Below are 17,397 nucleotides of genomic sequence, written 5' to 3'. Positions count from 1 at the left end.
AAACATGTGGAGTGCTTATTACCATGGTTACTTGTGTTTAGTGATTTATTTTCATAAGGCCTTCTTATACTTCCAAATAAGAAAAATAATACAGTTTGATAAATTTAAAGTTTCAAACAATTTCCTTCTAATATTTATAATAACTCCAAGTTATTGTGTAATAATACAATTTTACTATATATACAGTATATATATATATATAGTTTCCCGATGGGTCAGCGATAAGTTCACGAAGTTATAACTGTAAAATGTGAGGTTTGATTCCCCACGATAAATAAAGCGCTTGTGGTTCAATGCATACTTTTACATAAACAATATTGATATATAACGTTTTTATCTAGTGAGAGACTAGTTTCTTATGTTCATCCAATTCATTCCAAAGTTCGTTGTATTGCACTTACTGTCCAATACAACCTGAAAAACGTATTATAGTCATATAACAAAAAAAACAAAAAAAACTTATTTTTCACACAACACAACACAGAAAAAAATATTGCAATAAATATCATCCAATATACATTAGAGAAATTATTTCTTCTTAAGCCAAGATGATAATTCTAAAAGTTTGTCTTCTATATGCTAACGGCTTCTTTTACATACTAATCAGATAAACTGTAGTAATAATGATAACAAATAAACTGATTTAGGCCCATAACCCGTTACATAAAAACAGTTTACGTGTAAACCAGCATTTCTTTAGTATTTATTTAATAGGCTTTTGTATTCATACTGTCGTAGATTTTGAATTTATTATCAATATTTTAGCAATACATATACGTACATACGTACATCATTCATTTTTTACATTATTTTACGTTTTAAGGATTTACTAATGAGTTATACTTAATTCATTAAATTGTGGACAAATAAGGATAATACATGATACTTATGTACTATGATTTTTAAAATTTCCAAATCGTATCAAAACTGATTTAAGTGTAGCATATTTCCAAAAACTTATGAAACGAAACTACTTTCAAACCTTAATTACCTATATACCAATACTAAGATGATATTAAGATACCCCTTTCTAAAAGTTATAGCTTTTGCTTTCGGCATACCAATACAAAGTTTTCTAAAACATTTAACATATTTTGCAGTTTGCAGGTGTTTCACTACATAACACTGTATCACCTACATACAAAAGACTTGCAACAGCACTTATCTTATTGATAATATAGATTCCAAATTAGTGTTATTTCGTTCGTGTTTTAAGGTCATTCATATTAGTAACAAATAGAAAAGAGCTTGTTATGCAATCTTGACTTGTTCATTCTTCACATTCAATAAATTCTGTTAGTGATTTGTGAGTACTTACAAATTATTTTATTTTTATACATACTCACAATCACTTTAAAGATCTTTTCTTTTAGGCCATTTTCAACAACTTTAATAAGCAACATTTTAGAGAAACATTATCAAAAGTTTTACATAGATTTATGATAGTACAGTAAAGGTTCCCTTTTTTTTAGATAAATGTTATTCGCTTAGACAAGAAAGAGTAAAAGTATGATCAACTGTATCCTGTCTGTTATTCATATAATCTCTAATTTATATCTGCTCAGTTGTTTAATCTAAAAGTTATATATTTTTGTGAATATTTTCCTCACTACAAATAAAATGCAGTAACTTGTGTTTATTGAATTTAAGTTACACTCTTTCATGCGTTAACAACTTCATAGATAAACCTCACCTAACCCTTCGACTTGGGAGTAAACTTCGACATTCTCACATCCAGCAAGGGTATGATGTTTATTTAGAGTGTAACATCGTCGCCAATCCCTGGGTGACTGAGATTGGCTGGAAGTTTGAGGGCCAAGAACTTCAGACAAATACATCGGCTGGCATTATCATCAGTAATCAATCACTGGTGCTACAGAAGGTTGGACGCACCAACAGAGGGCGTTATTCATGCATTGCCACCAATAGTGAAGGCCAAGGTGAAAGCAAATCGCTCCACTTAAAAGTTCAGTGTAAGTAGTGCTAAATAATAATATATCTTTTATTAACTTTCAACACGTCCCCCGCAAAAAATAATAATATATATATAATAATGCTTTATGTCTATTTCGCGTTCTATTACTTGTTCGTAAAACGTAAAGCATTATTATTATTTATTTATTTTAATAAAATTTTCAGTTGAGGAAAATTTATTAAAGAAAAGATTGCTTTAAACTACCTTAGATACTTTTTTTTTACTTTGGTCATTTTTACTATGTAGTTTAACGAGTCAAAGTATAGCTGTAACATATTTTAAAATTATTTCTGACATGATTTACTTACAATTGCTATTGAACAGGGCATGGTCTGTAAGTTAGCATGCCCGATTGTGAATCTGAAGGTCTAGGGTTCGCGTCCCCTTGCCCAAAAAAATTGCACTTCACTATCTGGGGCCATAGGTAAATTGTAAGATTAATAGTGAAATTCGATTATTGTTGATCCAGAGTTGGCGTAGGATGCTGTTAACTATCTCTAACCTGTCAATTCCAAATTAGGGACGTCTAGCACAATCAGCCATTGTGTAACTTATACCCGAATATCCATCCAAAACAAGCAAACGAACAGTTGCTATTGTCATGATCAACCTGAAAGTTACTTTGTTGCATCAAATAGTCTAAGTGACCATATTCTAACTTTCTAATCCTTAATTTAGAAATACTGACGAGAGTAAAGCAAACAGTAAACAACACCGTCGACTACGAGGCTGCTTGAACCAAAATCAGGTTTGTCTATCAGAGTTATAATGTCCCCGAACTTAAAAGTACGGAACGTTTTCAGTGGAATATCGTGGCTGGAACCTTAGACCTTTCCATTTGCAGACCAGCCTGCTTGGCACTAGGCCACACCCGAGCCTTAATTACAAACACAAGAGACTGTAGTAATATATACTGAGCCATTCACGTGAATAATTAACCACTCTATTTGTCAGTAAGTTACCCAGCTAGAAATTATACATTCTCGAAGAGAGACTAATAAGTAAAACTAGTATATAGAAAGGATAAGAAGTTTATTTTTACCTGTATATATTGTAATAGCCGGGTATGACACAATAGGACTGTTTTATGTATGCATACACAGATTTGCTTAGTGTTAAGGAAACGTTGTATTACCTTAATGAAATTATTTTTACGATTTCTTCTATGTAGTTCAACTCATAATTCATAATTTAATTTTATTATAAGAAAAAACTTTTCAAAAAAGGAAGTAAATGTAGGGATCATTCCTACATAATAATACAGACACACAGTGTAATACAATGTTAACAGACACAAATAGAAAATATTAAACTCAATTGTGAATGAATAGTTATATATATATATATATTGCTATATGTTAATTCTTACCTGTGTTGTTATGTAGGATGGTGCAAATGTCATCCCCACTATCTTGTTTCCATTGTTTTTGGATAATTGAAGTTAGCCATCCTTACGTTTACTTCCTTTTTTGATAAATTTTCTTCACTTGTTGTTTTTTTTAATTAATGTAATTTTTAATAGACATAGGAAGGTTATATTTATAACCAGGTTCTAAATACAATGGGATTCCAACTGTAATATTTGTTGTTTAAATATTATTGGGTGGTAATTCCTGTTTCACCCTGTACTTAAGGTTTGTAAAGGAACACGAAATTTCTCTAAGAAAGCTAGGTTCAAGGGGCAATAATAACATCGTTTACACTATAAGTATTATTATTATTTCATAGTACTAGTTATTGATAATACTTCGTTTGAAATTATGTCACCTCAGTGAAATTGGTTGACACCATTGTTTTGTTTTTGAGTTATCATGTAATAAAAAAGAAGCAGAAGAAAGAAGAACAAGAAATTCAAACTTTTTGTTATGATATTTACAGACATTCCCAGAACTTGTGACTCAGTCATTATATAGATATTGTTATAAAAGGAAACACTGTATAGTATTGTAAAGTTCTGATGACCTATTGAGGAGATATTTAAAATACCATTTCGATGAACAATCCGAGCCATCCCTATCCCAGTGCTACCTCCTGCTTTATAATATAGTCAGATACTTATTTTGATTTTCGCTTGACCTTTCAGTTGCTCCAAGCTGTAAAAGTGATCAGAAAATAGTGCACGGAGCTGCTCGGCATGAATCCGTACAAGTTCTGTGTGAAGTTGAAGCAGACCCTGGCAACGTTTCTTTTTACTGGAGATTCAACAGTACCAAGGAAATTCCAGGTTTATTGACATTTACTAGTAATGAAACCAGAAGCACAGCGACATTCATCCCTCGCACGGAACATGACTACGGAACCCTGCTTTGTTGGGCAAGCAACAAAGTCGGTGTTCAAAGAAAGCCATGCCTTTTCAAGGTTGTCCCTGCAGGTAATATCAAATTTTATAATTACAATTCACTCGCTTAATCTTGATTACACCATAACAGTTTTTGGTCATGAAAAACTGATGTTACGTATAGCGTCAATACCACTACTATGTCTGTCGTACCCCAGCCAATATTAAAAGCTCTGGTATTGGGCAAAAGAACTCGTTGGCACGAAATATGGTAGGTGTAATAATGTGATTGATATGTTATAGCATATTCTCCTTTACTTTCACTCATGACCACTTAGAATTACTAATTAATTTAACTATTAGGCTTTTTAGGTCCTGTTTGATATTTAACGGTAACTATACTAACGTTGACCTATAATTTTCCACATTAGAAGCCTGTCGCTATTTATAAAATACCATTTTTGTTGCCAAATGCAAATCGTCAATTTGTTCTAGGTTTACTTGATTACTATTCAAAATATAAATTGAGGTTAAAGTTTATCTTACGTGTAAATATTCAGCCAATGACGATATCTTAAATATGTTTTTAACACCGTTTGTAAGTTTAGTAAAGTCTTACGTGTAGACGTTTAGCATATAAAAGCAAAGCTAAAAACTTGAATATTTTTAACTATGTTATAAGACATTAATCATCGATTTCACACCACAGGTGACATTAAAATGTGATATACGTATGTCAAAATTTGCAATATGACTGAAAAACAGTTCAACAAAAAGTAAACTCCTTACAAATGTAATGAAATATTATTATAAAGAAACATTTTAGTTTAGCAATCTTGTCATTTACTATATAGTCAAATTTGAACCTTCTTATGAAGAGAATAAACATATAATGCGTGAGAAGCGAAGAAATAAATGTGTTGTAATCTTTGTTGCAGACAAAAACAAAATTTGCCTTTAATGTTTCTATGCTGCTACAAAAACGTATTATATTGGTGCCTTACACAGAGTATTGGAAATTAGTTATAAAAACTGATAAGTGAAGCATACATAAGTTTGTTTGTTTGTTGAATTTCGGGCAAAGCTACTTGAGGGCTATCTGCGCTAGCTGTCCCTAGCACCAATTCTTAGGTTAATCTTTATCAATTACTAGTGGGATTGGTCATCATGTTATAATGTTCCCACAGCTGAAAAGAGAAGCATGTTCGGTGAGAGGGTTATAACCCGCGATCCTAGATTGCGATTCGAGCGCACTAACCATCAGGCCATGCTAGAACATACAGATAACAATGAATAATACAACTAAACGGCCAATTTTGTCATTACTAATATGTATGAATATACAAAAATAGATAAAATGAAAAGCGTGTATAATGCTCTAGAGTAGAATGCCTTGTTTTCACGTTACCATACGTTTATCAATGTGAAATATTATTCTAAATTCTCCCATAACGCTCACAATTCAGCAAAATGTTTTGTTTGGTGTTTGATTTTCACACTTTCCGCTTATAAAGGTTCATTGATAATCATATTGATACTTTGTTCACGACAAGTTATGGTTGCGAGTGTTCCGTTTCACCACATTTGCTACATGCTTGGTACAACTAACTTGCTGGAAGATAAATTCCAGCCCAACAACGCAATAAGGCTGCGTTCAATTTTTTTGAAAATGTACAGCAATACTGGCTGAGATACAGCGTGCTTCAATGTAAAAGTTGTATATTGACCGTGTTACCGTTCTCCTTTCTACTATCGAACAAACTATTGTTTATTGTTGCCATTCCATTGTTTAAAGTTTGATACTTTTTGTGTTATTTATCTCTTATAAGTAGTGTATATCATAGGTAATATGTATCTTACTGTTCTGGAGGTAACATTCACACGTTTAGTTAAAGCTAGGTCATTGACAATATCTTTATTGTCAAAAGCATATACTGAGTTCTTAAGACCACTTTAAAAATAAACTAGGCTTTTAATTTCAACTGCTACTATTATCAACATTACTCGTTTAACTACCCTCTTCAAAATGTTCATACAATTCCTACTGAAACAATAAATTTCGCCTAGACTTGTAATATGCACTAACATTCACTAACCTAGACTATGGTTTCCACACGTTTATCACGTGGCTTTTCTGTCTTAGGAAAAACATTAATGCAAATACACACTACTACTGGGAATAGTAGGGCTCCTTGTATTTTTATGGGCATTATGTTAGTGTGTGTGAAATTGATTAGTTGAACGACAGCCAGTCACAATGTAAACTGTTAACACGTGACTGTCTTCTGGTGCAGTTTTCATAAAATAGAGAGGGTACAGTTTCATTTTGTTCATTATTTCAATGATTATTCTAATGTTTTATATCATTCTTGTTGATTCATTATAGATTTCATGGTAATAATGATACTCGTGAAAAGTGCCTGACGGTATAACATTTTTGTACTCTAAAATATAAACTTGTAAACGTCATTATTTATAAGAACCAACACTAACAGTGACAGTTTTATCCGTATAAAAAAAGAAATATTGCCTGATACGTGAAATAATTTAATGTAACCCCTTAAGTTATATGAAAATAAAAAATTTCTCTAAATAATGTTGTTTATGACAATTATTCTGTAACAGAAAATTATGTTTCTACTTAATAAAAATGTAAAGTTGTCACAATATCTTGTCACAAAAATAAACATGCACTGCACCTTTTTAAATGCAACCTCCGCTAGATTTTGTTAAACAAAACCTTATATTTTATATCACAAAAATGGCTGTATGTTACGTGAACCTGGGCCAAACATTTTATATCAAAAAGTCTTGAAAACATAAACAATATTTTATTTTTTTTTTTGCTTTAGCCTCCAGTGAAAATTAAATTGTCTTTTCGTAGGTCCTCCTGATACGGTAAAAAATTGTTCTCTGCGAAATCAAACAGAACATGTTATTGAAGTGGAGTGCATAGAAGGATATAATGGCGGGCTTTCACAATATTTTGTAATGGAAGTGCACGACAAGAACTTCCAAAAACTAAGAGCCAACTTAACAGCTCCTGATCCAAGCTTTCAAGCTGATAATCTTCCGGCAGGAACTAACTTTCTAGTCGTGGTCTACGCCGTGAATGCTAAAGGACGCAGCCACCCTCTTGTTATGCGAACAAGCACCTTGCCAGCACCGCAGACACAGTCTAGAAGAGGTAAGCAGAAAAAAAGGCTACATTATGGTAAAACATGCTATAGGGTTTGGAGAGAAGATTATATGCAGCGAGTACTAAGATAAAGTTGTGACGATTGGAACCAATCGCTGTTATTGTTAGTAACTACATGATCACCTAATAATCAATATATATTATTCTTTTGTTACTATTTACTAATTACTTTATATTGTACGATACTAATCTGATGCTGGCTTCACAAATCCAATAATGATGACATATCTCAACAGACATTTAACATACCATTTACAATGGAAATAGAAAAGAATAACAAACTTTCATTCCTATATGTAATGGTTACTAAGTCACATAGTTCATACACCAGAGGAGTTTACAGGAAATTAACAGATAGTGGTTACATGTAATGGTTACTAAGTCACATAGTTCATACACCAGAGGAGTTTACAGGAAATTAACAGATAGTGGTAAATAAGCCAAATATAAATCAAATAACCATACAATCGTCATAGGTTGCCTAGTTGGCTGGCTTGTAATACAGAAGATGCTAAGAAGAAGGAAGAAAATTACATCACTACAATCCTCATTGATAATGGATACACTGAACACTATAAAGAAAAACACCGTGGATAATAACTTATAATAAATTATATTTCTTTATGTCAAAGGTATATCTGAAAATGTACAGAGTATATGTAAACAGCATAGAGTCAGAACAAAAAAGGAGGGAAAACATCCTTTACAACATCTCTTGTGAATGTGGATCTCAGGGGCATAACATACAAGTTTTTGTAATACCGATCCATCTACTATATTTCCATCATGTCAGAAAAGAAAATCACACATTAAAATGGAATAATATGGAATTAATGGTATATGAAGCACACATGAAGAAACAGAAGACACAGAAAGCCTTCTACATCCACCTAACTGATAACACATATTTAGATGACCTTGGACAACAAAACTTGAAAGCATGAAAATAGTTATATAATCTTAAACTGTCGATACTTGGTGAAACTTCATAATCACAAAATATAGGAAACAGTCAACAGTTCAACAGTCATTTGTGTTAAGTGAAATAATACTGTAACTAATTAATAATAATAATTATGTGATTGTATAGACTACTAATTCTGGAAATAATAGACAAAATTCAATTAACGGTAGCTAACATCTCATAAGTTATGAAACGGAAATATAATGAATTAATTTAATCAAAATATTCATTCATATATTACATTTTAGTTTTTCACATGTATAAATTAATGTCCTTTTTTATGTATAAAGTTTAAAGATTTACTTGATGGTACAAGCTATTACACTGTCGATTGACATTATTTCTAAGACAAATGCACACAAAACTGACTATTGTAGAAAAATAGTTAATAGTAAGTATATACGATTTGATTGTCAGAATATTTACAACCCGTTGGGACAGAACTGTTAATAGAACCTCGGTAAAATAAGTCAACATATCAGAGCTTTCTCAAAGTACACACACTTTCAGATCAACTTAGCTCTTTACAACGCATGTATTATCAGCAATGGTTACAGTATATGTCTAATTTACAAGTATGCCATTATTTGTTTTCTGTACACGATTTTAGTCTTTCGTGTCAGAATGTGTTTGATTACCAAGTATCTTGATATCAGAACAGACTTAATGTAAGTGTATACGTATGCTACACATTTTGAATATGGTATAGTTTCGAGTTATTTTCAAAGTCAAATAATTATTACGAAACATAGTAAGTCACAATATTAAACTATGTTTCACATTATAGTAAGAGAACTAAAGATATCTTCCCTTAATGATCATCAAGTCATGTTTTTACAAATATATCAGTCTTATTTGTAAGATCTCAGTCAACCTTAAGACTTCAACAGTCACTGTTATCAGGGTTGTAAAAAGAAAAACCCGACGGTCTAGAATGAAATATATGCAAATAGTCTAAGACGTAGAATGTATACAAGTTTTCAAATTTCAATATTTTCAACTTGAATAAAGCTAACTTAACTTACTCTGTAAGATGGAAGTTAGGTTTTCCTACCTTAACCCACGCATACAGCGTTAATACTTTGGTACTTTCTAAAATCTTAAATCGAGAGTCAATCATACGGGTTGTTTTGGTCATCAAAAAAAAAATCTGGCAATGTCAAACGATGATAAAGGCACTAAAATTGTATTTACAATAATTTAGTTTTTGAAGCTTTTGAAGATGACCATCATTTCATTTGTTGCAGATAAATTTGAAAATTACTTCTTCCCCCGTTTGTGCCAGGATTTCATCGAAAGGTCATTGTCTTTTTTCAAATAAGTGTATCTATACAATACCTGTTTTTAGTGCTAAAGTAATCAATATACACTGAGAGAATGTTCGAAGGTAGTTTTTGTCGTAGTCTCAGTTACAAGTGTAAGGTATGATGTTTACATGAAATTCAAACGTTGAGGATGCGTCACAAATGGGTTAGCGGTGAGAAAGAAAGGTTGTCAAAAATGTTCAAATCCAATCAAAAGAGGACAATACAATGGCGAAGCAGAAGGAATAGTAAAAAATAATTTCTTTGTTTTTCTTTTACTAACCATGTTCATTGTATTCAATAATTCAGTGGTTGAAAGACTTAGATATGATTATTCAAACCTCAAACAACGGAAGTTAAAAGACATTGTTGAATAACATTTATTGTTGCTTCTAAAAAGTGTGCAGAATATTTTAGATGGCATGAACATGTTGAAAGCCATTCTCACGGTGCAAATCAAGGTGAACATGGAATGGCCCTGAATAAAAGTAGCCTTGTTATGGGAAGTCTTTTCATCAACACCAGAAAAAAACTGTGAGGTTCATTTCATTTATCGAACCCTAAATTTCTTCAAGGCTTTGTATGAGAAATACTTGTACGATCGACTGACGATTTTAGAATTACAAACAAATAAAAGAAACAGGCGGTACCTGTATAAACTTTGCCAAGATCTTGAGTTACTGGTTTATATGTATGATAAGTTTTTCTTTTTTGTAGATTGTCATATTATAAGATAAATCCAATCTTTGATATCTCTAAAAAATTTTTTTCTGTTTTAAATACTTGAATATTACTCGTTGCTGCTCTTGTTTTCAGACACTCTCTGGCAGATGCGTTTCAGTCCAGTCTTGGTTGTACTAGTTGGTATAGTTGCAGGCCTGGTGCTCATTGCTTGCATCATAGTCATAGTGATGAAACTTAAAGCTCGTTACTACAGACAGAAAGGTAAGTAGTAGTTTCATCAACTACCCATTACTTTTAAAACAATTATGTTTCGACTAGCTATACATGTTTAAAATAATTAGCACATATGATATTACAAATAAAGAATGTTAAATAAAGCCTTTTTTTATTATTCAATTTCTAGGTGAAAGGACAACGGACCTTACAGTCAAAGAAAATGAAACTAACAACTGGGCAAACAACAAAAGACCGAACGGAATTAGCGACACTTATAAAAGTTGGGACCCCGTAGACAGTGAAAAGGTATGCTGGTACTTCTTGTATTGTTACGTTGCAATTTTTACATAGAAGAAAAACGTTTCCCTCAGATTCCTTGCGTAATGAACACAGTAATTCTGATCCAACACTTACAATCTAATTTCTTTAGACATCCGGCATGGTCAGAGGCTTAGGACGCTTGACTCGCAATATGAGGGTCGACTCCCCGTCCCACGAAACATGCTCGGCTTTTCAGCCGTTGGGGTGTTATAAAGTTGCGATCAATCCCATTATTCGCTAGTAAAAAAGCAGCCCAAGGGTTGGCGTTGGGTGGTAATGACGTCCCCCTAGTCTTTCACTGCTAAATTAGGACTTCTAGCGGAGATAGCCTTCGTGTAGCTTTGCGCGAAATTCAAACCAAACTAATTTCTTGAACTTTACTGACAACTCACAAATGTTATGATCTGGCAACGACAATTTTACGTACTTATTCTCATATACATTAAAATTAAAAACAAAGAAGGTAGGAAAGGAACCGTAGAATAAATTAAACATTCTAATTTTAAGCGCTAACGTTTTACAATTACACACAGTCGCATCTGCGTTTTTATTTCTTTACCAATTACTTGTGTGCATATACTTATAATTTTATTCACACTATTTATCTTAATTGCTATGTAATTTGTCGAATATATAAATATAAATATACACTAATAATTAAAAAATATTCAACATTTTATTTATTTATTGTTTATTATTTTTTTACTTTTAAGATTGCGAAATAACTTCTGTGTCTTATATCATTTTTCAGGCATTTTCAATGGTAACACACATCCGTACATCATAAACTTCTTATGTTTTCAATGAACGTGGGTTGCGATATATCTGCCTCTGCCGGTTATTGTGTTTTGGCTTACGACAAGAAATATTTTCTAAATGGAAATAACTATATACTAAACACATTTTTCTCCCAAAATTTAATTAACCCTTTTTGACGAGTGGTGCTCAAATTAATTAATAAATCCTCAGAAAGCTTTATGTCATTTGAAATCCTATACTGCAGTAAGAGGATCATAATTTACATATTCAGTGTATTTACGTGTTCATAAACGAATGAAAGAGCATTTTGCTCAAATTTCTTTATGTGCGAATATATCCACATACATTTATCCAATGATACATCAAGTACACAAAGCGATTATTTTATTAATATAACTATAATTAAATATGTATATTTAAGTATGCGTTAATTTCCGGGAACGAATAGTTTCTATCTGTTCTCAAAACTAATTTGTATTCTGTACAAAAATATTAATCTAATATGCACATCATTAAACAATATGGCAGCGTAATCAGGAAATCATGCGTTTGATACATTATGAAATATATAAAAAAAAACTTTTTGTAATTTATATTTTATCGTAGCGTATGTTGTTCGATATAGACGTATGTTACATGATTTATTACCTCTTTTGATTAGTTTCTTCTGTTTCTAACTGTATTTATAATTTATTCTGTTTCCTGCGATGTGTTTATATTGTATTACGCAACATTATCCTTTGAAATGCCGAACTCAATATTTTCTCTCAAGGTTATAGAAGACTAAAACGCGTTTAGTGTGTGTGTGTGGATGAATACATAAAGCCAAGTTGTTTATTACTGTGCATACTAACTATACTTTATATAGAAAAGTAAAAACATGCATGTAATTTGAAGGGCTCCTCGTCATAAACAGTGTCTTTTTGCGCAGGAGGTAATTCGTTAAGCGAATATTACGATCTTGTAAATATGATAATATAAGTTTTTAGAAAAATATTCTAATATCAGTTGCTAAATTTGAACAACTGAAGAAAGTTAGGGGTGCAAAACTAAATGGAACATTAACAAATACATCTTTGTTCCACAAGTCTTTGTTGTTATGGCATTCAGTAACCATCTTTCAATGTATAATACAACAAACTTACATTTGTTCCAAAGAAAAGCATTTTGGTCAAATCTACAGATGAGATTATTAAAGTATTCACAAAGGATATTCACTTTTATAAAATGATCAAAATATATGTATTACTACAACATAATCGAACGATAAGTAACAGTGTACATTATGTTTCAGCAATATATGCATTACTAAATATTGTATTTTGATAAATATTCACTATTACGATATTTAATGATACGTCTTAATTCACGGCATGTTCGATCGATATGAACATGCTTTGACCAGAGAAAGGTGTTGATTTGACAGACCTTTTTACTGTATGATAAAAATGTATTATTTGAATAACAGCTTAATGTTATAATCGTAGTTCAAGTTAATGCCACAGCAGACTGGGTTCTAGCAAACTCAATTCGTATTTAGGACGAGCTTGGCTAAGGTGTCGGATAATGTGAGGCCATCATTCGTGTCCCATTACTTTGTGCTCAATTTTGGGGTCTAGGTGCGCTGTAAGCAAATGGTGAAATAACATTATTCGTACATACAAATAGCCCAAAAGCTGGTGGTAGAAGTTGTTGACTAGCTTTCTTTCTGTCTAACTTATTAGATCAAAATTAGGTGACGGCTAACGCAGATATTTCTTGAGTAGTTTTGCGCGAATATCTGAAAGCAAACAAATAGTCATTTATCTTAAAAACAACCAGACAAAAATGATCAGTTAAAACTGCACTAAAATATCAAGTAAAAATATATTTACATCCACACTCGCGAAATCGTCAGGTTGAAATTTCAAGTAATAATGAAAAAGGCTCTGTTCCATGGCTCTTTGTCACAGATGCGTAACAGAAAGGCAAGAGTAAAATATTGTTTGTACAAAAAATACTCATTGTTAAAGTGTTAATTATATGCACATTATTAAATTAGGCTGCTATTTTACGTAATATACATATATTGATAAGCGTTTAGTTTAGCACAACATCCAAACATTATATGAGTGAAATTCGTGCAATATAAAAGTATATTGGAAAAATACAAAACCTGCTACGTGACCAGCTAAGAAATAAATATTAAGTTGTACAGTACTAGCTGTCATCAGGCCAGTCAGATTGGAAAAATACAAAACCTGCTACGTGACCAGCTAAGAAATAAATATTAAGTTGTACAGTACTAGCTGTCATCAGGCCAGTCAGATTGGAAAAATACAAAACCTGCTACGTGACCAGCTAAGAAATAAACATTAAGCTGTATACTACTAGCTGTCATCAGGCCAGTCAGATTGGAAACAAAAAAAATCACCGATTAAAGATTTGTATATATTTGAAGATGGAAGCAAGTTTGATTAATCTCTACACTTGTTCATCTTGACAGAATAATTGAATATAATACACTCTTAGCACTTAGTATTTAATTATTTACTAAATCCATTAATTCTATAAGCATAGATGATCGCACACAAATGGTAAGTTATAGTTTAAAAGAATATATTGTGAAAACTTCAGGAGACAAACGTAATTAATAAACCCAGTGTCGCTGACATGCAAACCCAAATAATAGTAAAAATTGTATGTAGTTTGTTCTAACTCTCATTGTTTTACTATTTTTGGTTATTCTTGTTCTAAAACATTTTCTTACCCGTGATGTCTTTCTAAATGACTTTTTAAAAGTTTTTTTTTTGTTCCGATCAGATTCGGAGAGACAAGAAGTGAGATGGTGAAATCGATATGTACGTTAGAATGTTTATATGTGCATGTGTTGGTTTTCTTTTTAACATGTAATTAGCTACAGAAAAACAAAATAAAACAACAACGGCAACACAGTTTTAGGATGAGGATTTGAAATCAGATTAAAATGTGGTGTCTCAGGATTGATTCTGAGGAATTTGCGTTACCTTTCCAGCCGGAAATGAAGAGTTTTTTGCGTGTGTTTATCCCTCATCAGACACACGAGTAAACGATTTGCAGCCATGAGATAAAAGTTTTGTATTATGCTGTTGGTAGCTATCAATACTTCGCGATCGATTTTTTTTTTTGTCGCTATCACGTGAAACGTAATGAGCCGACATTACATTTTTAACTGTTCTTTCTATCTGCCTGTCCATTAGGGAAAGTTTGAATTTTTAAAATAAAGTTTTGATGAAAGAAAATCGCACTGTTGTGAAAGGGAATTATCAACTTCATTGATGAATTATGAAAAAAAACCTTTTAATGATAGCAATGTATAATTAGACATAAAGTGACAGTTTCGTATTTCTTAATAATCCATCTGATTTATCATTACTAAATATATGAAGTAGGTGAATCATTACATTTTTGGTGCATTTCAACTCCTCCTATTACCCAATGAGGAAAAATGGGAACAAAATATATGCAGTGTACAACGTTGATTCGAGCAAAGCATGTGGATATTCTTAGGAACTAAAATTGTGAAGAAACATTTTATTACGATTGCTAATAATTGTAACATTTCAAAAATTAACTATATTAATGCGAAGTTATGGAAAGATCATTTCATCATTAAGATTTTAAATCAACTTTGTTATTTGTATACTGATGCCAATAAAAGAAGCTGAGTCTCGATAGGCGAGAATTTAATTTGTAATTTATGTGCTGATGCCAATGTGGAAGCTGGGACTCGAGAGCCGAGAGTTTAATTGTCGAAATTAACTGCATCAATGTTTAATTAAGTGTTAACAATAATTAACCTGATTATTCTGGAGTTCTAAATTGCCACGATGACCTGGAAAATCCTGCTCTTCATTCTGTGTATCGATTTAATAAATATGAATGACACAATGAGTACATAACAATTTAATTATAAATTTCATCAGGTTATATAATTATACATACATGACATAAAACATTATACAGGGCCCTGTAGAAAACTGGCTTACAGGGATAGCCATCGTCTTCTGTTTGTAAGTCATTTGAACTGTATGAATATATCTTGTGGAAGCCCATGCTTTCATTCATGACAGGTTATTTCTTCTTCACTATAATTTACTTGTACTCTTTGACTCTAGTTTTGAAAAGAAGACATTATTGTAAACTGCATGATACCTGGCGTATTTGGATGACTTAGATTTCGATGTAAATAACGATCGTCTCAGTACACTACGTGTCAACCATGACTCGATTTGATCGATAGTTCTTCTGTAGGTGCAAATGAACGTATCGCAGAGTACTTGTTCAATGTACGTTATTCAACACAGATAACATTAAAACTATAAACCTCACGGCAACAAAGTAAGTGCACATCTATACTTCCTACTCGTGTAAAATAACATAATTAGGTATTATCCACAGACTTTTTTTCGTAATTCTAAACGTTAGTGGCTGCATGATAAATGTTAATCCCTTTTCACTCTTAATCTTCCGGTGAATTAGGATCGAAATACATAGAACGCTAATTCATAGTCTAATCTCGCTGCTTAATATTTGCTGGAAGAGAAATCATTTTTATTTCTATTCAGACATTGATGAAATGTGCAAACTATATTGGAAATTTGTAGACGTGATCGATCTTATACAACAATGGTTCTTATATGTATAGATGTATACGTAGCACGATACAAAAATAACGAAATGGGGTTAATATTTTTAAACATAATGACGCAGAAGATGAAATGCAATTGCTTTTTTCGTGAAATAACTTACAGTAAACAGTGTGTTCAAGCTAAGCTGCCCATTCAGTGTTTGTTTGCACAAATTTCTATTATGTGCTATTTCAAAGTGAACTTTTTTCCACGAACATTAAGTAAAAGGCTTTATGATATTCTAGATATAAAACATTTTTTAACGAAATTTTTTTTTTGTACATTCTTAGTTCTCCAACTTTTTATTATTTAGTTCGTTGGCAATATTAAGTCTTTATATGTCCTTGTTGTATTTATAATACAAAGGACTTACGAACAAAATATGGACAATAACAAACACGTTTCAGATCATTGACTTGAAGTAAAAGAGCATTATATACTCTATAGAGCGAGCTTTCCATACAATTTATAAAGAAAGTAAGCTGCTTGTACGACTAACTTAAAGGTAATTCAGCTATATAATTGTAATCTGCAATAACTATTTGTAATAATACTATTCTCTGATTTAGTACTCACGGTAAGGTTGTGGCGATCGGATATCAATCGCTGTCATAGTTAGCAGCCTATATGTAGGTGATCACTTAGGCAGACAATAACCATGACAACGATTACCTAATTTATTTTAAAACTTATGTTGTTGTTATTGTTTGTTTGTAATTAAGTACAAAGCTAAACAATGGGCTATCTGTGCTCTGCCTACCACGGGTATCGAAACTCGATATCCAGCGTTGTAAGTCCACAGACATACCGCTGTGTCACTGGGGGGGGGGGGCTGTTTTTGTTGTATAAAGCTTTTAAAGTAAAGTGTTTTATCCGTGTATCCACTCGTAGAAAAATGACGTAATAAGTGAAAATTATATTTTGACTATTCATGTTATATTAGGTCGTCAAGAAATTAATGTCGCGTTTTGGAACACTTTCATTAAACCCCCCCCCCAAAAAAAAAACGTACATCACGTATAATAGTTAAAAGAACAGCCTAAGCGTT

At 32.0% G+C, this 17,397-nt stretch overlaps 1 protein-coding gene across 2 annotated transcripts in view; it reads left to right on the top strand.

Moving 5' to 3' along the window:
- The window catches only part of LOC106457753 (nephrin-like), a 105,325-nt gene that overhangs the window by 63,529 nt on the left and 24,399 nt on the right, over positions 1-17,397 (top strand). The window contains exons 6-10 of one of the 2 annotated variants that reach the window (XM_022383778.1): positions 1,761-1,973; positions 4,059-4,346; positions 7,138-7,440; positions 10,537-10,665; positions 10,808-10,926. In XM_022383778.1, the coding sequence (XP_022239486.1) occupies positions 1,761-1,973; positions 4,059-4,346; positions 7,138-7,440; positions 10,537-10,665; positions 10,808-10,926 (1,052 nt within the window). Of the gene's footprint in view, positions 1-1,682; positions 1,974-4,058; positions 4,347-7,137; positions 7,441-10,536; positions 10,666-10,807; positions 10,927-17,397 lie in introns of both variants that reach the window. The other variant, XM_022383777.1, reaches the window with a different exon arrangement.

The sequence above is a fragment of the Limulus polyphemus genome, unplaced genomic scaffold (genome assembly GCF_000517525.1).
Source record: "Limulus polyphemus unplaced genomic scaffold, Limulus_polyphemus-2.1.2 Scaffold370, whole genome shotgun sequence".
NCBI lineage: Eukaryota > Metazoa > Arthropoda > Merostomata > Xiphosura > Limulidae > Limulus > Limulus polyphemus.
Note: the sequence above shows the minus strand (reverse complement) of the source record. Positions and strands in the feature narration are given on the sequence as shown.